The following is a 23,956-nucleotide window of genomic DNA, read 5'->3' on the forward strand; positions in this document are numbered from 1 at the left end:
GCATTAGGAGAGCCACGCTGTTCTCATATAAATCATGGACTTCCTTGACTAAAAATTAGTGTGGGACTCAATTATGGAGAAGTTTTTTTCTTGATATTATTTGCATTTAAATCCAAGAACTTGCGTAAATAATACTTAGCTTCCTCCTCCACTCTTTTTTATAAGGCACATATAATAAAAAAATGTTTAGTCTTCTTTATTAATCACTAAATAGGACATTTATTATATTTTTGGATTAAAAATTATTTTTGCTTTTCAACTTTACCTAAAGGGTTATTAAGGACCCTAAACTCAACTATAGGTCAATTCTATACCCCCAATATTAAATATTTCCTCCTTCATCACCATGACATCAATTATTAGTGGATCTCACTACTTTTAAATATTTTTTTGAGTTAAGGGTCATTTTTACCCCTCAACTTTTATTGGAAGAGTCAGTGAGCACCCTCAATTCAAATATTTTATAATAAAAAAAATTAAAAAATATATTATGGGGCCCACTAATGGTCAGAAAATAGTAAGATAAGGAAGGAAATATTTAAAATTAAGAGATAAAATTGATACATAATTGAGTTTAAGGTCCTCAATAATCTTTCGGGTAAAGTTAAGGGGTAAAAATTAATGACCCTTTACCCTAGTAGTTTTTAAATTATTCTGATTATAAAACTATTAGAGATGGGGAGAGAGAATGTAATACTTTTTATTTATTCATACATTATTTCAACACACATACGTGTAGTTAAAATATATACACAGATTGTTTCAAATATATATATATATACACCACACACACAGATTGTCCCATTTCACAGAAGATACATGACACATCATTTAATTGGTCACATACAATTGGGCCTACTTGCTCTTCTGATGTAACTACCCTCCTTGGAATGGTCATGCTCTTGCCTCTTCAGCTTGCTCAACTGGCTCAGAATTTGAATGACCAATTTTTCTAGAGCTGTTTAGTTTTAAAATATATATAAATAATATTATCACTCAGATGACTTTAATTAATACATTCAAATGTAACCACCATTTGACTTTCTTTTAAAGAAATAAATTATTTAATTTATATAGTCTTGATTCACTTGTAATTCAATTTTAAAACTAATTTGGTGTATGCTCTTTGTCTATTGTAATTTTGACTTGGTGCAAGTTAGTCCCTATAATTTTAATTATTTGAAATATTGATACTATATTTTAAAAAATAAAATTATAAAGACTGAAAATATTTTTTACAACTTAGGGACAAATGTTTAAAATTGTTAAAACTATAGAGATTAAATTGTATCGAGTTAAAGTTTGTGATGTAATATGAAATAAATATAATTAGATTTAATTAGGATATTAAGGTTATCCAATAGGGATATTTAAATAAAGATATTGATCTATTAAATTAGCTTTAATTATTTATTTTATTGTTATCTTAGATATCAGTATCTTTAAGATTATATTTAAATTTAGGATTTGAGATTTGAATTTACATTATTGGTATTATATTATTTTAGAGCTTTATAAGAAATGGTGTATATAGGATAAAATATATTAGGTTTAATTTAGAATATTAGGGTTATCTAATAGAGATATTTAAATAAGGATATTGATCCATTACATTAGCTTTGATTATTTATTTTATTGTTATCTTAGATATCAATATCTTTAAGATTATATTTAGATTTAGGATTTGAGATTTGAATTTAAATTATTTTTATTTTATTATTTTAGAGCTCTATAAGTAGAACTAGGTTTTTTATTTAGATTCAAATTTTAAATATTATTGAATAAGAGTTTTTAAGAGTTTTGGCCTTCCCTCTTTCTCCTTCCCTCTCCTTTTCTCTCTGTTCCCCTTTGCCCTTCTTGTTTTATATCAATTTGGTACCAAAGTTAGGTTCCCATCACACTCTTGTCGCCAATCTCACTTAGAAAGTATAACTTTTTCATTAAAATTTAGAGTGCCAAACAAGGTATAATAAACTCACTATTCAAAGCCACTGACTGGAGTGCCTTCATCACCTTTCACAAATTTTCTCACTAATGGATCTTTGAGGTTTGGAACATCTCATACATTTGCAGCATTTTGAATAATTCTTCATTTTTTATTGATCTGGATTTTTGTCTTCCAAAAAAAAAGAAAAAAAAAGGGGAAAAGAGAAAGGAAAAAGAAAGAAGAAAACAAAAAAATAAAAAAAAATACTTATAATGCTTAGTTGCCAATATGAGCTACAGCATATATACACATTTAGATTATCGGTATGAATATGCCATTCTACCACAATATGCTCAACAACGAAAGCATTATGCTCAATGGTATACCTATTGTCACAAGATACTTATGGGAAAGAGAGCTATTGGTATGGTTATGAAGAATAACAATATGATTATACAAGTCATCAACAGTATGAACATATACTTATTGTGACAATTATGAGCATCGCCATCTCCAGTCAAAGTATGCTAATCATAAGCAATATGAGTACAAAGACCAATACCGACATGAGTACATTAAGCAACAACAATATGAACATCTTAATAGCCATCAATATGATTATGTTTATCAATATGAAGATGGTACCTGTTGCCATTATGAATATGCTAACTTTTAGGAGGACATAGACCAAATTAAAGTTAAACTGGATCGCTTTCAGCAAAAACATATTGTTATTTTGACAAGCTTAGGAGGGATTATGGTAGAGTTAAGAAAGCAACATATGAGATTAAGAGGATAATCAATCAATTGAAGAAACAAATGGAAGAACAAGCAACAAGCGAGCCAACAATGGCAAAAGCTCCTTCCTTCCCAGTAGAAGATTTTCTAAACAATGATCAAGTTGTCCACTGTACACCAATACAAGTGGCTGCTTCTCAAATTGTGTCTAGCAACGATTAATCTCATCATGCTATAACTATTCCCTATTAGTAGGCTACATCTCCTAAGGTCACTTCATTGCTTAATGGTCAAATCCAGCAATACTCTGTTTGTTGGAAAAGTTTTCCAAAGACTTTGCATGGTCAAAGTACTCATTCTAGTCAAAGTTTGTTCTTTTTCTATCTAACTTGTTGGAAGGGATTTCTAGATACTTCCCCATATCAAGTTGCTTGCTCTTGCCAAAACTTGCTTTTTCAATGTCTCACCTATTGGAAAGGGTTCCAGAGTTGAGCACTTCGTTAAAATTTATCTCACCCTTCCCTTCCTAGATTTATGCCTTAATTTTAACTCATCAAAAGCCAAGTTCTTTAAGCAAGGGAGAAATTGTGTAATATGAGATAAAATATAATTAGTTTTAATTTAGAATATTAGGGTTATCCAATAGGATATTTAAATAAGTATATAATCTATTAGATTAACTTTGATTATTTATTTTATTATTATCTTAGATATCAGTATCTTTAAGATTATATTTAAATTTAGGATTTGATATTTGAATTAAATTTTTATTATTTTGTTATTTTAAAGCTCTATAAATAAAGTTAGGTTTTTCATTTGTATCCAGCTTTTAAATATTATGGAATAAGAGTTTCGGCCTTCCCTCCTTCTTTCTCCTTCCCTCCTTCTTCTTTTCTCTCTGTTCCCCTTTCCCCTTCTTGTTTTACATCAGTTTGTGACTAAGTTATAATCACGAATTAAAACTATAAGAATTAAATGATTAATTTTCACCTCATAGAATGACTCAACATTAATATACATTATTATATATCCCACGCTCTGTTTAACCCTCAAAAATACCAAACCATGTGGACATTAAACCAAAAGATTATCGGCTTTAAACTATTTATTGTTTAATGTCACCCACAAAGATGCATGACTCTAGCCTCTATGCAGTCTTCATCCCATTTTCTTTTCTATTTCCTTTATCATTTTTTTCATTTTCTTTGCCACTCTCATCTTTTTACCCTTCAAAAGCATACAACTGCATTACAAAATTAAACCGTTGTGTCACTAGGTGGGAAATTAAAGCAATTATCACCAACCTGGAACTAGAAATTAGAGTAATGGACGTTCTTCTAGTTACCTTTCTCTTTTCTTTACTTCCAATATCAAGTCTGAAAACATTCCCTTCTTTTTTAATTTCATCTTCTCTTCAAAGCATATCTTCTGCACTATGTAACACCATCTTCTTCTTTTCTTCGACAGAAGCAGAAATCTCAAGCAAGATCGGTGTGAACTATGGCCAGCTTGGGAACAACCTGCCATCTCCGAGACGATCAATTGAGCTACTAACATCAATGAACGCTGGACGCGTGAAGCTGTACGATGCCAACCCAGAAATTCTGAATCTTCTATCAGAAACCAAATTTCAAGTTTCCATTATGGTCCCGAATAATGAAATCTCAAGAATTGCTTCAAACCAAAGCATGGCAGATGAATGGGTGAGACACAATGTTGTCCCTTACTATCCCAAAACCTTGATTCGTTTCTTACTTGTAGGAAATGAAGTTCTTAGCGATTATTCAGTACAAGGCCAGAAGATTTGGCTTGATCTGGTGCCAGCGATGAGAAGGATTCAAAGGTCTCTCCAGTCTCAAAATATTACTAAAATTAAAGTTAGCACCCCAATAGCAATGGACGTTTTAGAGACCACTTTTCCGGTGTCGGCCGGGACATTCCGGTCCAGCGTAAGAGACACTGTGATGGTACCAATGCTCGAGTTTCTAAACAAAACCAACTCATTCTTATTCATTGATGCATATACTTATTTTCCATGGTCATCCAACCCCACCAATATCAGCCTAGATTTTGCACTTCTGAGAGGAAATTTCAACATCACGGACCCTTTTAGTAGCTTGTCCTACACCAATTTGCTAGACCAAATGCTTGACTCAGTTATCTTCGCCATGTCAAAACTCGGCTTCCCCAGCATAAGGCTGGTGATATCTGAAACGGGGTGGCCTCATTCAGGCAACATAGTTGATCAAGCTGCCGCTGCTGCTGGTGCAAACATATTCAATGCAGCAATGTACAACCAGAATCTCATCAAGAAAATCACGGCAAACCCACCTCTGGGGACGCCAGCTCGACCTGGTGTTGTGATTCCAACGTTCATCTTCTCATTGTATGATGAGAACATGAAGAAAGGACCAGGAATAGAGAGACATTGGGGACTGTTACATCCAGATGGAACACCAATGTATGAAGATTTTGCTCCACTAAGCATTAATGCAGTTTGAAATTACCCTGAATAAGGGCTAATACAATTTCTCAACTTTTCTTTTATGAATAAGTTTCCTTGCTCTTCAATATCCGTGTTATAGACAAATGATTGAAGAATCCCAAATAAGATATTTTGATGAGCCATAAAATTAAGCAGCCCATGTACGAAGTTGTGGTATGATGATGCCTTCTGAGCAGAACCTATCTGAATACTAATAAATCGAGAATGAATATTGGGTCAAGATTGCTTCAAATAACAGAGCATCATTACGATGACCACAATGGCCACACACTTTGTATTTAGTTCTTATAAGTAACGAGATTATTTAACTTTTGTTCTTTGGCCACACTAACGGAGTTTTTAATCATCAAGTTGGTGTCCATCATCCATTTGATCTCTCAAATTTATTTTTATGACAGTTTTATTACTTTATAAATTTAGATTTTAAAATATGATAACATTAATCATGTAAATCTGAATGAGCCAAATTATTATTTTCAATAATTCTTCGAAACTAATGCAATCGAACTCCCACCTACTTTCTGGTAAAATACACACTATTTTAACCTGATGAAAGTCAAATAAAATGATAAAATTTTTTTGGAAAGTCAACAATTTAAATGAGATGTAAACAAATAGTCAAAAGACAGCGAGCACCATAAGTTTATAAGGCAACTTATTCATATCAATCCATATATATAAATCAAACGTCATTATAAAGACCGCGTCTAGAGAAAACAAAAGGGCATTGAAGGACAAAAGTGTACGGATATACAAAAAGTTGCACATCATTTTTCCTCCAGGCGTCGTAGAACTGAGTCAGCAAAGTTTTGTTGCCTACAAATGCCCAGAAACCAGTAAGTGCCATGAATCAAATTTCTAAACCCAGATTTATTTATTTCTTTTTTTTTTTTAGATCTAATTTAATATCATGACCCATTACATGCCAACTCTAAAAAGCAGAGTCAATTAGAAACTCTACAACATAATCATTTCATAAAGAAACTATTCTAAACCCAAAATGTGCAAAGTAAGAAGCAATTTACAACTATTAATCTAATATTTATGTATTTAACCAACAAGTAAATCAAATGGATAAAATAGTGCCAAGGCAAGAAATTTGTAAAATTTTAGAAGTAACTACTCATCCAACAAGTAGTTGTTCCTTTAAACAAGCATACGAATGTTTGTTTCAATCATCAACGGTGATTGCTTGAAGGGGCATATATTATAACCTACCAAACCATATAGTGCAAAACAAAATAGAACAACAAACTAAGTGTACTTCCCTAACTAGGTAGGCCAATGCATTCATCCACACTGTTAATGAGTCGTGAATAGTGAGAATTGTCATAAATTTGACATTTTTTATTGATATCGACTATAAAACCTAGGTTATTGGCCATGTGATAGCAAAAGGTGTGCACCAAGAGAAATTAAGTAATAGAACTTACTTCCCTTCCTTCAGCTTTGGGCTAGGACGAGAATACTTTAGATATCCATCCCAAGGAACCTTTTTGAGGCCAGCTCGAACTGAGATTATGTCTCTCACCCTACATTAAAGTAAAATACAGACACTTTCATGGTAACCATTCCTGCTAAACAATTTCCTAATAACAATATACTCCCTCCATTTAAAAACGTAAGGTATTTTTAATTAAATATCACTCCAAATAAATTAGTTAACCAAATATACTGCCTCTATTCCATAATTATCCTCATTTCATAGAGTGTTTTACTTAAAAATAACTATAAAATGATTCATTTATTAAGGGCATTTTTCGAGGGGGAAAAAACACATTCATTACACTTGAAACACTAAAAATACCTCACATTTTTAAATATCCATCCCCTTAAAGGCATTTTTTTAACAGAGGGAGTAGAGGAAAATTATACACCTCTCAGCAAACTCAATGGCTGTTTCTCCTGGCTTCAGATTCTGTGGCTCCAAGTACCAAACATCACAAACAACAGCCCAAGATGTCATTAGCTGCAGCAGATGCATAGTGAATGATTGCCTGCAAATGCATGAAATCCAACCATTACACCTCTAATACAGCAGTGGAACAGTGAAAATATAGAAGTAATTAACATTGAAAAGCATAACCTTACTTTCGACTATTCCAAAAAGCATCCACAAATATTTTATTGTATTTTATTGCAACTGGGCAAACTGTGCAGCCAAGTTCAAATGCACCCTATAAACATCAATAAACAAGTTAAAATGCTTAGACGATAGATTTGGGATACAACTAAAGTACAAATCAATGTAAGGGATGGAGGAGTATCAGAAACAAAAGAAAGAAAGAACGCCCATTGCATAAGTGTATAGGTGAACGCAACTGCATTTTTCACAGATACACGCACCTTCTTGAACATGACAGTGTAGTGATTATTTACACAAGTTCCTTCAGGAAATATCAGAAGAGGATTATTGTCAGCGCCCTGGACATGCTCCCTCAATCTGAAATATTTAAAGCAGACAAGTCAAGACAGATGAAATCTGAAATAGATATTTCCTAAATTTTCATTTAAACTCACTTCTTGGCAACAATTTCTCGATCCTTTGCCTCAGAACGATTGAACCAGATACATCCTACACTCTCCAAAATGGTGCTCTGCAATAATCCTACACAAAACAGCCAATATTTATAAAATTCATAAATTACTTGTTTTAACAGGAAATTTCCCAAAACCCATTGTACGTTAACAAGCTTTAGGTCATCACTAGTTGTTCATCACATGCCCTGTTCTTCCCAGGAAACAATTAAACCAACCAACAGAGAGAATAATGCTAACAAGAAAAAGGTTTAGATATATTTATGAAGTCATCCTGATAGTGGGGTACCATTACTTTAAAACCAAATTACCCAAAGATGTCATAATATAATATATATAAGCTATTATACTATATATAAAGAAACAGTTTTTAGTTGAGGAGGATGCTTACCAACCCATCCAGGATGCTTCTGCATAATTACAGCAAATGCAGTCATCTGTTCTAAAATAATGAAATCAATCATGGAAGTGTGGTTGGCCACAAAAACCTGTTCATGAAATGTAGAGAGAACTCAAATTATCAGTCAACAACATTCACATTTACCTAAATGTTAAAATAAGGTTACATCCGATATGTTAGACATACCTGCTTTGGTCTCATGCTAGGACGTGGCCCATGATATTTGACAACTCCAGTCCATGATGCAACAAAAAAACTGCACATCATCTCCACCAATGACCTCTGAAGGACAAGTTCAATTTATCATATCCAATTGATGTATAAAAGTCACATCAGAATTGTACAAGACAGAGAAAACATAACAGACTGTATCTTTAGATTCTCAAGACCATTTGTGCTAATATCATGGGTTGGACTATAACTAGTCCCATGCACTCCACCGTGTACAGCATCCTTCAAAAAGATGAGTTCATTTACAACATTATGTACAAATTGAAATTATGCCCACCAATGAATTGGCCAACCTTTACAATATGAACCATAAAATGTAAAAATGATAGCCATTCACTGGTAGGTTTTGGACAAAACAGTATGTCATTGATTTTCAATTAGTCTGATTAGTAATATACTCCCTCCACTCCTAATTATAGGACCAAGTTTTAAAGTCCTATTTGGCCCTAAATATAGGACAAGATGTTGTTTATTTTTTCCAACCTTACCCCTCATCAATTTCAGCAAGTTGTTGGCATACTTCTAATTTTTATACAACACTTTATTATGGTCATTAGTTACATTAAATGGCAAAATTGGAAGGTCACATTTTTTTACAAATTTAAGGTATCAACTACCACTCCTTGAGAACCATGAAATTAGTTTACTTTGTCCTAGAATTAGGACCGGAGGAAGTATTTGTATAGGCAGTTATTTAACAATTTACTCTTCTTCCACTGGTCTAATTAGTGAATGGAAAATTCTTCAACTACAATGGTAAAGTCACATCATCTAGAGCAAGATGAATTGAACTCTACGAGGCAATAGGTACTCGAGTAACAGCAAATTATACAAAGACTTGCTAAATTATTCCAATAAAAGTTTGAAGTTGAATGAACACAAGATAACATTTGAAAATAACCTAGAGCATGTGCCTCTTAAGATGCCTCTCTTAAGTTTTGCTAAAAACATACATGCACTCCCTCTATTTAAAAAAAAAAAAATTGAGTCCAATTTTTATTCTCAGACTAAAATAACCTCCATAAAAAATATGTAACCAAGTTGTCTTTTGCCAGAATACAAAAGAGGGTTGATAGATGACATTTTAGTCAAAACAAAACGATTAAAATTGGATTGAAGTGTATACTTTGAAGTTTGAAATTAAAGGGGACGCTTCTGCAATTGCAGCAAAACTCAAGGGATGTTTGCGTCATTTATTTTTAAAATGCGTACATTTAAAGAAACAGCATGACAACTAAGAACCAAAATTTATTGTGTGCTTTAAAACTATTTAAAACCAAACAGTATAAGCCTTCTTTGTTCTTTTTAGTGTACATATATATTAAAAGGGAGGGAGAAAACTAAAAATTGAATGGGATAACATGGGGTGAAAATATAGGCACCTCAATCTTTCTCCTCAACTTGTCATGTCCCTTCAGTAGGAGATGCACAGGAATAAAGGAAGAAAGAAATATTATCCATCCTATTGTCAACACTAGAACCCTGTAACTTAAAATAAGAAATATTAAAAGGCCAGACATGATCAACAGTAAATGAGTTTATATGAAAGACACAATGGAGATTCATACATCAAGTTTAAAAGGGAAATTTAATGTAACCAAAGTTGAAATTGAAACCATATACAAAACTCTTCTTTACATCATCATGCATAATTTTAAGTAACTGTAGAAAAGGTACAAGCTAACCTTGCAGGGAACAGTATCAAATATCGAACTAAGACTCCACAACACCACAAAGGGAACAAATAAACATTCCAATTCCAAGGTTCAGGAGGATTTGACTTGAAGCATCTTGTGAACGAATCCTATCCAACACAGAAATTTTCAATTAGTGAGCAAACATCCAAAAGTAACAAAGGTCAAAAACAAGGGGTTGAAAACCATCTCCATTTTTGTGTGCACACATGTGCACCCACACATTTTATGAGCTTGAGAATAAATTGCTGATTCTTAATGCAAGCCTAAATAATCTCCAAGAACAGAACCAAACAAATTCCCAAGGAGAAGCAGTACACAACAGCTAGTCTGTGTGCCTCTTTTTTTTTTTTTTTCCCGAAGCCTCAATGCCTCATGATTTTTAACATATCATAATCATTCATCTAAAATAATGGAGGTGCACCAAAACCACAGAAGTAAAAAGACAGCAAAGTTCAGAAAGAGGGCAAATCTTACATCTACAATGGCACCAGCTGCCTCAGACAAAGTAGGAGAAATGTTGAGCAAGTCACGCCTGAAAACCAATAACCAAGTAATACAAATCTAACGAGTTCTGACTGTTTGCCAAGAATTTTTGGAGAAAAGATGAACAGAGAGGGGGTAGTTAAATTTTACAACAGCAAGTAAATCTCTACACTCCAACAGAATCACTTGAAAACAAAACTGCTCGTATCATACAGCTTGCTATTAACATTCAAATAAATAGCAATTGCACTAAAGGAGAAAGTGGCATACAGGCAGAGTTTGCCATGAGGTTCTTGTTGAATAGTGCACCCAGAAGGGAGGTAATCTTCAATGTTGGGTCGATCAAGGTCTAATTCAGAACTAGAAGACTTGAGCTTCCCAGTGGTACACATCTCTATTGAGCTTTCACGACAGCCGGAGATTTCTGAAAGACACAGTTAACACTGAATCAGTTGATAATTATGTTAGAAAACCCTTATCAATCAAGTTCATCAGAGAATTAATGATTTTGATTGGATCCTTGAAAATTTTCAATCAGGTTCAATTCCAAATGGAATGTGTCCAGTGCAAAAAAATTGATGACTTAATTCAGAAAAGAGTTGCTAACTTGTTATGCTGTCCATTTACCAACTCTTATTTGGTATGGTGATAACTTCAGACAAGAAAACTCCTTTTATCTTGGACATGTCCTATAATTTATAGTTAGTGAAAGGGCGTGGGGGGAAGCATTCTCCTCCTCCTTATCCCATTCACTGCCAGCAGCACTCCAACTGCCTATATGAACAATCTGAAGATGGAGATGACCCGCCTCCCAGTCTTCTTCCTTTTTCAAAAATTAATTGAATAAAAAACTGCTCCTATCTTACAGCTTGCAATTAGAATGCAAATAAATAGTAGTTACACTAAAAGAGAAATATACATACAGGCAGAGCTTACAGCTTGCTATTAATTAATAAAATTAATTAATTACTTAATGTAAAAGGTTCTAAGAGGAAAAGGAAGACTGGGAAATGGATCATCACCACCTTAAGATTGTTCTTATTGGTAATTGAAGTAGTCAACAGTGAAGGGAATAAAGAGGAGGAGAATGCTTCATCCCACCCCCTTCTACAAACTATAATTATAAAACATGCCCAAGATAAAAAGAGTTTTACTTGTCTAAAGCAGGATTGCGCATGGGCCATTGTACGCAGCCTGTCCAAGCAGGGGCCAGCCCCTTTTTCAAGGCTGTCCTTTTTATTCCAACCAAGAGAATTTAAACAGAGATTCCACTTTTAAAGGAATGATTGGAGCAACAACAAGAACTTTGAAGCATCAATATTTCAACAAGGAAACCGCATTATCATCACAGACGAGTCTCAAAATTAAACTTAAACACTTGAAATTATCCTATATCGTGTGGGACCAAGAACAACAAAACAAAAAGTTTTATACTGCTACAATTTGTGCTTCTTGAATACTTGAAAGTAAAGCATTTATACTGTGGGTATCCGTTCTCCTTAGACCAAGAACAACGAAATTGATTTCCACAAAAACAGGAGGAATCAACAAATTTTAAAAGGGAGAAATGCAAAGAGAGCTTACATTTCCGAAGCAGTGACTGATGTGCCTGGCCTTTGTGGTTTTCTTGTCGCCTCTACAGCAAATGAAGAAAAAATCAGAGCAAAACAAAGGATGAAAGCCACGAAGAATAACCATCAGATCGCGAACACGAAGAAGAAGGAGGGAAGAAGAAAAAGAAATACCTCGGCCGTCATGAAGAAGAAGAAGAAGCAGACACAACGGCGGGGAACAAGCGGCAGATCTGAGATGAGAGAGGAAGAACCAGAGAACGATGCGACCTCAAGACTCAACAGTCACGATGAACAAGGAGAGAAGACGATGACGGGCGGCGGAGATGCGAAGAAGAGAGAGAACGGCGTGCTGCTGTGAGTGCGAGAGCGAGGCTGCGTCTGGGAATTGGTTTCAGAGCTCATCAGACATCACTCATGAGAACATGATCATCGCTGTAATGCAATGTGATCCGGTTTTTTTAGAGAATGACATTAAGAGCCTTAAAAAAATAACTTATTACATTGGGGCTTAAATAAATTTAATATTACTCTGCAGGTTTTGAAATTCTTATTATAATATTTTTTTACATCAAAAATATAATTTTACTCTTTGTTTGATTTGAATTCAGAACTTGCGCGAACCCTCGAAACAACGGAATAGATCATGCACGACACAATATTCATTATATGCAAGATGATGTTCACGCACACTCAACAGAAAGTTCATGCATTTTGATTATTTCACTAGCCTAAGCTTTAACAAAAATGATTACACAGATTATGCACGACATAACATCTATTACACTAAACTATGTCCATGCATGATTAACAAAAAGTTCATGCATTTCGAATATTTCACTAGTCTAGGTTCAACAAAATGACAAGTTAGACAAACCATACACGACATAACATCTATTATGCAGAAAAAGATGTCCACACATGCTCAACAGAAAGTCCATGCATTTTCAATATTTCAAAAGCTAAGGATCAATAGAAATGACAAGTTAGGCAGACCATGCACAACACAATATCCACTATGCACCAGGCAATGTCCATGCATACTCAACAAAAAGTCTATGCATTTTCAATATTAAAAAGGACAATTACATCATATATGAAGAATTTCATGTTGGTACTAGCCTAGGTACTAAAACAAGTAGCCACATAAAATTTGACATGATATTTTAAGTCTAATATATACAAAAAGCTTGCCACTATATCCAAAAATCTAACAGTTACTTCTCTATATACAAATAAAAAATATCTATGATTCCCAATTACCCAAAAAATATTACTTAAGAATGCTTCCATATATATAATTATAGTTGTCTATATACACCAAAAAAGAACAATGTGACTACTTCTCATGCTGGGTTAGGATTGCATGTCTTGCGACTATATCCAACCTCCCCACATTTTGAACAATGATAAATCTTTCTTTATTTTAATCTGCAATGAACAAATTAATCTAAATAAATGTCCACATATAAAAGCTCAACTTTTATTTTGCACAATTCAAAATTCAATGTAAATAGCTTAAAGTTTATTTTTACACAACAAATACTCCAATGTCTTTGACAGCAAATGTTCTTCACATTGAGAGTTATATTTTATTCAATTCACATATCAAAATCCAATATGAACAAATCAACTATCACTATTGTACAACAATTACTCCACTCTAAAACTTTCACAGCCAACTTAATGGTTTAGCAATCTTTAACTTATATTAGTAGGTTAGGCTTAATAAAATGCATAAGTAAGCAAATAATATATAACACAATATTCACTATGTATAACACAATATTCACTATATACAACACAAAATTCATATATTCTCAACTAAAAATCCGTACGATTTTACTTTATCAGTAAATTAGGCTCAACAAAATACTCAAGTTAGGCAAATAGTGCATAACACAATATCCACTATGCACAACATAAGATTCATATATTCTCACTTAAAGTTATGTGTTTCCAATTTATCATTTGGCTAAGCTTAATAAAATGTACAACTCAACATTCAACAACTCAAAGTTCATTTTTACACAACAAATACTCCAACATTTTTGATAGTAGATTTTCTTCATATTGGATTATATTTTATTCAGTTCACATGTAAAAGTTCAATATGAACAAGTTAATAATCATTATTGTATAACAACTAATTCACTCTAAAACTTTTATGATCAAAATAGTTCAACAACCTTTAGCTCATGTCAGCAATAGAATTATAAATAAATAAGTAAACTTGCAGGCTTAAACATATGTGCTTCACGCGAGAGACCTATTACAACTTCAATAACTAAAAGACTCACATGCACCAAATCAATGAGGGAAAAATAAAATTGAAGATCCTTACCTCTAAACAATAATGATAGAATCTTCAAGAAATAGATGATGTTACTCGAATAAGGACAACGAAGAAAATTAACAATGGTTAGCAATGTGCAATACAAGGGAAAATGAGGTAGAGAACCAACTACAATGCACAATACGAGAGGAACAAGGAAGAAGAATGAACGAAGAGGAAGATCCCAACCACCATGGTCCTCCTCCAACGGCAGCAAGGGATTGAGTTCCACAAGTCGCCCCCTACAACTGCGACCAATAGTGACTCAATGCAAGAAAAGAGAGGAAAATTATGAACTGTGCTTCATCTATCAACACCCACAACTTCTACACTCATCCACGCCGGTGACGATCAACAATAGTAGAGTGACGACTGGTGAAATGAGAAAAAAACAAGAAAAACAGTGAACCGTGCGTCGTCTATTTCATTTCTTTGAGGGTTCACACAGCTTTTCTGATTCAAATCAAACAAAGCGTAAAATTATATTTTTGCTGCGAAAAATATTGCAATTGGGGTCCCAAAACTTGCAAAGCAATATCAAATTTGTTTAGACCCTAAGTGCAATAAAGTTTTTTTTTAGGACCTTTAATGCCATTCCCCTTTTTTGTTCAATAAATATTTTTAATAAATATAAAATCTAAGTCAAAAATAAAAATTATTCTAAACCTAGAATTTCAAAAGATGAATTTATAAATGCAAAATTATAATTTAAAACTTTAAATTTGGATGATTGAAATCAAATTAAACATCCAAATTTAATCTTTTTTTACTTTTTATATTTTAAAAGTATTTAAGATTAATGAATAAAATAATGACCAGTACGATTATTATGTTAGCATTTAGTAAATAATTGTTGAGAGAATCACATCCAAGGACCACTCAAAAAATTTATACAAAAATTAATAAGAAATGAATTGTTATTAAATAAAAACATGGATTGGACTTGTTATTAATCTTTATCTATAAATAAGCTTTGAGTGGCTATTGGATGTGATTACCTACAGTAGTATCAGCTTCTTCTGTTAATTAGATTAACAGGATTAAGATTAGAAAACTAAAAAATAAATAAAATTAAGATATTAAATTGAAATTAAGTAAAAAGTTAGGTTAGAAGATTAGATGTGTTTTTTTTTTAATGATCAAAGGAAAACTAACAAAATTAGGGAAAAAAAACAAAACAGTGAAACACCAATAAAATTAACCTGGGTCGACTAGAAGATTAGATGTGTTATTCGACTTTAATTTATTAACAATCGACTCTCTAAACTCATTTTCAAGCTCACTGATTCTATATATGACGATTAGATTAATGAAATGATTATTTAATTTCTTGAAGGAAAAATAATCCTTTGATCCTAATAGTTTCACTAGATTTTCAACTCAGTCCCTATATTTTTTTTTATTGCCGTGACTCAATTCTTACATCTTTATGGAAAAATCACAATTAAAGACTCAGGAAGAATATTAATAAGACTATCACAAAATTTTGAAATTGAATTTAAGGACCATGATCTTTTTTTCCATGATCTTTCTTTTTTTTGACATTAAAAGAATGATTATTTAAATAAAACAACCCTCTCCCTGTTTGTACGAGTGGTGGTCTGGGCAAGTAGCAAGTAGCAAGTAGTATATCCAGCAAGTGGCTGTCATTATATTCATTTTGGTCATTGTGAAATACTCCGTGTGTTTCCCTCCTCTTTCCTTTGATTGTAGGTAAGTAATGTTAGGTCTAGGGGTGTGCATGTAACCCGATTGCCCGATATGCTTGCCCAGAATCTGGTAAAATTTTGCCCAACCTGGCCCTAAAAAAAGCTGCCCGACATGACTTGGGCATGTTTGGGCAGGGCATTGTTCAGGCAGGGCCAGGCCACAGGCAGGGTAGCATGCCTTGCCCATTTGGCCTAGCTCGAGTATATTAATATATTTTTTAAAATTTTAAAGGGTTAATTATATTAAGTATTAAGACTTAAGGAAAGACGGAAAGAAAAATTAGGAAGAAGCTTTTTGTAAATTGAAGTCTACTCTGTGAAAATTTTTTTTTTTCATGATGCTCCAAACTTTTGTAAAATTTATTGTTTGTAATGGATTATTGTAGCTATTATTTTGGATTGCATTATGGATAATTTCACTGTGTCAAGACTTATGGTAGTTTTATATTTTAAGTTAGATGTTGAATTATAGATTATTGAATATCATAGTTGTTATTTTTTATTTATGGTTTACATCTTTATGGATGTTATTTTGAGTTGATGGGCTGGGTCATTGTTGTTGATTTATGGTAGTTTCATTTGAAATTGATGGAAAGGGAGATTATCTGATGGGCCAGGGCAACCCGAAGGTGCCCAACTTGCCCTACCCAACCTAAGCTAATAGGGTATTTTGCAGGCAGGGCTGAGAAGCGGGCTACATTTTTCAACCCATGCATCCTTTGGGCAGGGCATCGGGCAAGGCCTTGCCTAGCTCAGCTCAGCCCATGTGCACCCCTAGTTAGGTCTAGGTTGGTTGGTGTTTGTTATTATTTGGTTGAAGACTAGGCAGGTGAAAAAGAAATGGGGTATATTATGTTGGATTCTTATGCAAATGGTTTGTAGTAATTAATTTTTAGGTGAGAATTGTATGCGTCTCAGAAAGAAATTTGGCCAATAAAAAGAAAAGCAAAGAAACGAAAAACACAGGTTGTGACTCCCCTTCCCTGCGCCATCTTTATTGGCTTGTTGTGATTGTAGAAAAATGGAGGAAGGTCGTGTTCTTGTCTTGTTTCCTGGTAACTTGAGCATGCATTAAATTGTTGTCTTTGTTGTTAAGGAAAATGAATCTATGATTGAAAACTGTCTAGTGTTGAAAAATTTTAAATTGGATGCTGATGAAATTTGTTAAATTTAAATGATAGTGTGTAAAGGAATTACATACAACATCTATGTACATCATAATATAAAATCATATTAATTAATCCACGATTTATGAAATGTTAGTTAAAATTTAAAATTCTTAAAAATATTCATATATTTTTATTTATACTCATTAAATACTTATATAAAAGAGTTTGATGAGAGTAATTAAAATTCTAATACATGTTTTTTTCAACAAACACAAAAAAGTAATAAGTGAAATAAGAGCATAATTAAAAAAATAAATATAAAATTATTCAACGCCCTACATTATGAAGTAGATATGGTTTCTAGAATATGCTAGTATATAGTATTTTCTTCTTCCAGTTCACTTTCCTTACATAATCACTGCCTTTGTATTACTCGCCAGTAACCTCTGGTTCATCCATGGCAGCTTCTGTGTGTCACTTTAGGTTCGTCCCATCGCCCATAAATATGGTTCTTGTTGCTAGTGGTATGATTTGCACCTTGGAGCTTGGATGGCACTCCTATTTTAATTTTGCTGGATGAAATTGAAAAGATAGTAAAATTTTGCTAAATATTTTACTCCCTCCATTCCAAATTATAAATATTTTTAAATAAAATCTCACAAATTGATAAATTTCATTAAATACATTTAACAACCTTATCTTTTAAAATAAAAATATAAACTTTTCAAAATACCCATCATTTATAATATTAAAAAGAAAAGAGATGAAAATTAATTATAGAAAAAAAAAGATAATATAAAATTGATACATTTAATGAAATCTTAATCTACTCAAAGTGTCTTATATTTTGAAATGAAAAAAATTCTTTAAAAGTATCGTATAATTTAAAACAAAGAGAGTATTTGATAAAACATAATAACATTGTACAATTTATGTAATCGATCCCAACTAATAGAATAAAGCTTGTTGCTGCTACTGCTGTAATATTTGCATTTGTTTTGACGAATTTTTCATTAAATCCAAACAAAGCATATTGAATGGCATCTTGCGGTATATTTGGTATGTTTCTTGTTTCTTGAATTTTTTGCCTAATGTTTTTTGTTTGGTTGAAAGGGAGAGGAGAGAAAGAAGGAGAGGGGTGATCACCTGACGAAACAAGCCCCTTCCCTTGCCTTGTTCCACAGGCTCCTCTCTCCTAATTTGATAAGACAGAGGATCTCCTCCCCTCCCTTACAATCAAACATTATCTAAATGTTCAAGAGTCATTTTATATGTTTTCTTTCTGGCAATAAACAATTTGCAATTTTGTCCAAGAAACCATGATAGCTTAACCCCTCTTAACCCAACTAGGTTGACTAGCTCAACCTATATTCAAACGAGCTGAAATGAGTTGGCTACGAGTACCTGTTTTGTCCTATATGAGCGAGCGAGTTACAAGCAACCCTCAGGCTAATCTACCTCACCCATTACTTAACCCTATTAAAAATATAATTACCTATTTCTATCCATAATGATCAAAGACTGCCAATAGAAAGTGAAAATCTGAAAACTTCTTCTATCAAGCCCAACCCCTTTGAAACCAATGCTACATGTCTACTTGTAGATTACTAAAACCCTTTCCAACAAAGAAGGAAAAGGAAACCTCGAAAATTTGTTAATAGTATCCAAAATAAAATTGCTCATGATAGACCACAACCAGATAGGGGGGAAAACATCACAACCCACAAGGAAGATATAATTACCAACAAAGAAAAACCTAACAAAAAGGCACACAAGACACGGTGGATAATCTTCTCCAGCTTCAATGGAAGCCTCAACTCCGAGAGGCAAATGAAACTATCCTTAACACCGAGGACGAATTGCTCAAGACCATACTCAAATAATACTGAAACTTCTCTGTTGTACTAGCTTTGATATGCACATGATATCGCCATAACAATGCTGAGCCATTTTTTATTTTGATTTTGCTAGAATTCGGAAGTAAAGTATCTAAAAATTCAGCTCAAGCAATTTATTATATAATTGGATCCTTACCACGGATAAGGATCCCAATCAATAAATCGCAAAAATGCTTCCGAAGTCTTCAATTTCCCGTTAAGTAGTATAAAACGCCACATCGAAACACAAAATCAGAGTATAATATAATTGAACAGACTAGATTTTCCATTGATGAAACCATTATATCAGCGATTGCCCACAAAAAAGCTCCAAAAGGCAAATCCAACTAAGTCACATGAACTATGACGATTAAACATTAAACTATACAACTCTAACTGAATTCTCATATCTCAAGCACGCTCACCCCTGATACGCCTTGCAAGTTGAATATCCTTGGGCATAATAGTGACCCTCTTAGCGTGAATAGCGCAAAGGTTAGTGTCCTCGAAGAGTCCGACCAGATAAGCTTCGGCGGCTTCCTGAAGAGCGGAGACGGCGGAGCTCTGGAATCGGAGATCTGTCTTGAAGTCCTGAGCGATCTCACGAACCAGACGCTGGAAAGGAAGCTTTCGGATCAGAAGCTCCGTGCTCTTCTGGTACTTCCGAATCTCACGGAGCGCCACCGTACCGGGCCTGAAGCGGTGGGGCTTCTTCACACCGCCAGTAGCCGGAGCAGACTTCCTAGCAGCCTTGGTCGCCAACTGCTTCCTCGGAGCCTTGCCGCCGGTGGACTTACGAGCCGTTTGCTTGGTACGCGCCATTGGAAGGATTTGATCAAAGTATATGATCTTGAAAAACGAAAGTGAAGAGAGATTTGAGACGGATGAAACAACGACGATTGGGTGCTGAGATAGAGTGATTTATTATACATACAGAGCTTTCGATTGGGAATTTTGCGCGCCGAATTCTAGATGGTCCTGACCGTTGATTTTAATGATGAATCGACGGGTTTTGTTTACTGAGTGCATGAGTGCTGCGGATAAAGAGAAGTGTGATTGATATTGAGGACCGTCGACGGGTTTCAATGTACCGTTTGGATGGAATCTTATATTGGCGAGGATCGATGACTTGGCATATGTGCCTTGCTCAAGAGCAAAATCAATCAAATAGTCAATTAATAAATTTACGGATTACGTACCATCACACAGTTTTAAAAAATAAGGCAATTACAATAATTATGTTTAAAAATAAATAAATTAAATTAAAATATCATGTATTAATTAATATAATTATGTATTAATTATTTTTTATTAATGTAAATTATGAAAGGTGATTTAAAAATATATAATAAATATTTATTAAAATATATTATTTTATTCATAAAAATATAAATAAAAAATTGTAGTTTTTTTAATAATAAAAAATAGAATAAGTATTGTATATCATATAATATTATTATATATGTATGAATGTATCAAAATGGCAAAGTGAATTCTATACTTCGTTGGCCGGGCAAAAAAAAAAAAAGGTTAAGGTGCATATTTATTTATCAACTTTTTTGTCAAAGAGCAATTTTATTATTGTATTAACAAGTATTTTACTTTTAAATTATTTTTTTGAGAAGATAATAATTCTTTTTACAAGATACTTAGCGTTTCTCGAAAAGTTAGTTCAGAGATAAAATCACCACACTTATTAATATAAGGATAAAATTACCCTCGAGAAAAAGTTCAAAGTTAAAAATGTAATTTAATCCAAAATAAATAACATGTATATAATTAAATTTAGAATCAAGAGATTCCAGAATAAGATTTGACTAACTCATATGTTATGAATCTATGTATTAATCCTTTGAAAAAATGATAATAGATATTGATATAGGAGGGGACCAAAAAAATTTTTAAAAAAATAAATTAATAAGTTGGGTCTTGAAACTCGAATCAAAACATATATTCATTTTCAAAAAATACTTATCAAGGCACAATCGCCAACTGATAAGGTGCTTGCATCAAGAGGTGCAACGGTGAGATGACCAAAATTTTACAATAGGAAGAATAATTGTGTAATTTAGAGTTATAGTTTTTTTCAATGAAAAAAACCACCCCCTTATCATAAATTATATGAAATTTAAAAAAATTGATATTTTAAATATAAGACATAATAATTTTTTTAATATTACATGTTTCATATATTCTTTCTCTTTAATATTATTTTATAAATAAAATTTTAAATGAAAGACATTTTTTAAAATTTATAGTATTATCTTGAAAAATAAAGTTATAAATTATATTTTATAAATTTTATTAGTGTGTGTGATTTAATTTAAAAGTATTTTATAATTTTAAATATAAATAATACCTATTTTATTCGAAAATAAGAAAATAAAAAGGGCAGTCGCTTGTACTGACACTCGCAAATAATTAGTGCTCAAATATAACTAGAGAATTGTATCAATAATTGTGTAAATATAGTAATACAACAATTACATGCAATTTAAAAAGTTTATTAAAATAATTGTAAAATGGAGCTCGTTTGTAGTTTCTTATCCTTTTGGCCATCAAATACTTCCGTATCATTATAAAAAATGATCCAATATATTTTATTTGCCTCCTGAAAATAATTTCCAATAGCCCTCCTCTCAAGAAAAAAATCCATTTGCCTCCATAAAAATTTCATCTATCCTCTAAAAAAAATATAGATTGAAAATGAAAGGAATAAAAATTTAGAAACTAAATTCTTTATTTGATTAAACAAAAAAATTCCTCCACTACATAAAAGAAGTAAATAGCGATTGCATTTAAGCCATTCAATTGATACAGTACGGTTATATTGAGAAGCACCTTTTTAAGAACATTGTTGAGAATGCTCGATTGCTTTATCATAGAGATTGAAATATCATACTTTCTCCATTTTTATATATAAAATATTTTTTTAAAAATTTATTTTATCTCTAAATATAAGGTGTGACAATAATTTTTTTAATAATTAAATAATTTTATCTTTATCTTAAAAAATAAAATAAATTATTAATTGTATGTTCTTTCTATCACTATCACGATATTAATTATGATATTATTAGAAGTAAAGCTAAAAAATCATTGTATTTTTATATAAATTCAATAAAGCAATAAACTTTTATTAGTATGCGAAATTCAATTAAAAATATCTTATATATAAAATAGAAAAAGTACTTCATTATATTAGTAGGAATTGTAACTCTGATGCTAATTATCTTGCTAATTTGGCTCATAGGTTAGCTTCTAGTTTTGGTACTTGTGATTTCTCCTCACCTTTTCCTCAGAAGACAACGGCAGATGATAATGTCTCTTTTGTAGACCTTAGAGTTTGTAATCTCTTTTGATTAGTGCAATTCATCTTTCAGTTAAAAGAAAAAAACAAGAAATTTACCTATCTTTGACAGTTTTATCTTTATGCTCTATACCTTATTCTTTGGCAATTGATTCAATTTTAACAAATTTTTTATCTCCAATGTAGCTCAATAAATATTTAAAATTATATTTTTTAAAACAAATAGTTAATGTTCAGGGCATTGGTTGGTGAGCTCAATTCCCTTCACAATTCCTTATCCAAGAATTCCCTCAAAGCAAACAAACTATATTATTAACATCATGAACACAACAGAACAGTTAAGTCTCCGCCGCAATATAATGAAGAATAATCTATCTGACTAGTTTTTGTCTGCTGAGTTGAATTTTGATGGCCTTTATGGTATAGATATTTTGCCAATTGATTTGAATGCAAAGATATGATAGACTCGCATATTTCATATTGATTCTGAATGTTAGGAACAGACTAACAATCAAATCACGACCATAATTGATAGAGAAAGACGTGATAATTGGCAATGCATCGGATATGAATGAAGTGAAAGCTGCTTGCAAACCTTATTGAATAAAAGTATATATCTTCTCGGTACTGTGCACATTCCCATGTGAAACCAGCTTGAACTTCTCTACTTAGTTTCAGTTCCGTAACCACTCTGATAGAATTTTACTAATAATCGTCAAATTATCCATAATAAAATTCTCACATTTCCCTTAAACCAATTGAAGACACGATGAATCTCAGTTCACTAGAAACAGAAATCTAAGCACAACATTAGATCAGATTCTTTTTCCCAGCTCAGGAGTTATTAAACTTGTTCAGAATTGGAAAGTGCCACAAATAGGAAACTGAAATTGGGAAAAGAATTTAACAGAATCATTTGTGCCTTAGACAAATCCATTACATGAGAACTAGCTTACAGATAACTTCCAAAAGGTAAATCCATCAAAACCGCATTAACGACTAAGAATTCACCGATCTACTACTATACAAGCCTAACCGAATGCTCAAGCACGCTCACCCCTGATACGCCTCGCAAGCTGAATATCCTTAGGCATAATAGTGACCCTCTTAGCGTGAATAGCGCAAAGGTTAGTGTCCTCGAAGAGTCCAACCAGGTAAGACTCGGCGGCTTCCTGAAGGGCGGCGACGGCAGAGCTCTGGAATCGAAGATCCGTTTTGAAGTCCTGAGCGATCTCACGAACCAGACGCTGAAAAGGAAGCTTCCGGATCAGAAGCTCCGTGCTCTTCTGGTATTTTCGGATCTCACGGAGCGCCACCGTACCTGGCCTGAAACGGTGGGGCTTCTTCACGCCACCAGTAGCAGGAGCAGACTTCCGAGCAGCCTTGGTCGCCAACTGCTTCCTCGGAGCCTTGCCGCCGGTGGACTTACGGGCCGTTTGCTTAGTACGTGCCATCGGAAGGGCTTGATCACAGTATTGGCTTGAGAGTTGAAAGAGGAATGAGAGACGACGATTCTGCGCTGGGA

At 33.0% G+C, this 23,956-nt stretch overlaps 3 protein-coding genes across 3 annotated transcripts; 1 reads left to right on the forward strand and 2 right to left on the reverse strand.

Annotated features, from left to right (window-relative positions):
- The first annotated feature begins 3,990 nt into the window (after nt 1-3,990).
- Nucleotides 3,991-5,166, forward strand: LOC129301214 (probable glucan endo-1,3-beta-glucosidase A6). Its single transcript, XM_054939789.1, has one exon. It carries the CDS (start codon nt 3,991-3,993, stop codon nt 5,164-5,166), a length of 1,176 nt encoding a protein of 391 aa, XP_054795764.1.
- A 620-nt stretch (nt 5,167-5,786) lies between these two features.
- LOC129301215 (glycerol-3-phosphate acyltransferase 9-like) lies at nt 5,787-12,483 on the reverse strand. Its single transcript, XM_054939790.1, has 14 exons — nt 12,266-12,483; nt 12,105-12,156; nt 10,791-10,944; nt 10,512-10,569; nt 10,026-10,144; nt 9,723-9,822; nt 8,296-8,391; nt 8,101-8,197; nt 7,692-7,779; nt 7,518-7,614; nt 7,263-7,348; nt 7,049-7,168; nt 6,605-6,703; nt 5,787-5,987 (listed from the first exon to the last, which is right to left on the reverse strand). Exons 3-14 carry the CDS (start codon nt 10,910-10,912, stop codon nt 5,939-5,941), a joined length of 1,131 nt encoding a protein of 376 aa, XP_054795765.1. The 5' UTR covers nt 10,913-10,944; nt 12,105-12,156; nt 12,266-12,483; the 3' UTR covers nt 5,787-5,938.
- A 6,898-nt stretch (nt 12,484-19,381) lies between these two features.
- LOC129301216 (histone H3-like centromeric protein CENH3) lies at nt 19,382-23,928 on the reverse strand. Its single transcript, XM_054939791.1, has 2 exons — nt 23,478-23,928; nt 19,382-20,027 (listed from the first exon to the last, which is right to left on the reverse strand). Exons 1-2 carry the CDS (start codon nt 23,883-23,885, stop codon nt 19,533-19,535), a joined length of 903 nt encoding a protein of 300 aa, XP_054795766.1. The 5' UTR covers nt 23,886-23,928; the 3' UTR covers nt 19,382-19,532.
- Nucleotides 23,929-23,956: the final 28 nt, after the last annotated feature.

This window comes from Prosopis cineraria, unplaced genomic scaffold, assembly GCF_029017545.1.
Source record: "Prosopis cineraria cultivar Desert tree isolate PC_DT_omini unplaced genomic scaffold, ASM2901754v1 PC1964, whole genome shotgun sequence".
In the NCBI taxonomy this organism is placed as follows: Eukaryota; Viridiplantae; Streptophyta; class Magnoliopsida; order Fabales; family Fabaceae; genus Prosopis; species Prosopis cineraria.

What these genes read in the sequence shown, in the direction of transcription:
- LOC129301214 (XM_054939789.1), top strand. Translation starts at nt 3,991, where the DNA reads ATGGACGTTCTTCTAGTTACCTTTCTCTTTTCTTTACTTCCAATATCA.
- LOC129301216 (XM_054939791.1), bottom strand. Translation starts at nt 23,885, where the DNA reads ATGGCACGTACTAAGCAAACGGCCCGTAAGTCCACCGGCGGCAAGGCT. An exon ending in GTATCAGGGGTGAGCGTGCT is followed by an intron (nt 20,028 to 23,477) that starts TGAGCATTCGGT and finishes ACTCTATCTCAG; the next exon opens with CACCCAATCGTCGTTGTTTC.
- LOC129301215 (XM_054939790.1), bottom strand. Translation starts at nt 10,912, where the DNA reads ATGTGTACCACTGGGAAGCTCAAGTCTTCTAGTTCTGAATTAGACCTT. An exon ending in TTGATACTGTTCCCTGCAAG is followed by an intron (nt 9,823 to 10,025) that starts GTTAGCTTGTAC and finishes TTTAAGTTACAG; the next exon opens with GGTTCTAGTGTTGACAATAG. An exon ending in GCTTTTTGGAATAGTCGAAA is followed by an intron (nt 7,169 to 7,262) that starts GTAAGGTTATGC and finishes ATGCATTTGCAG; the next exon opens with GCAATCATTCACTATGCATC.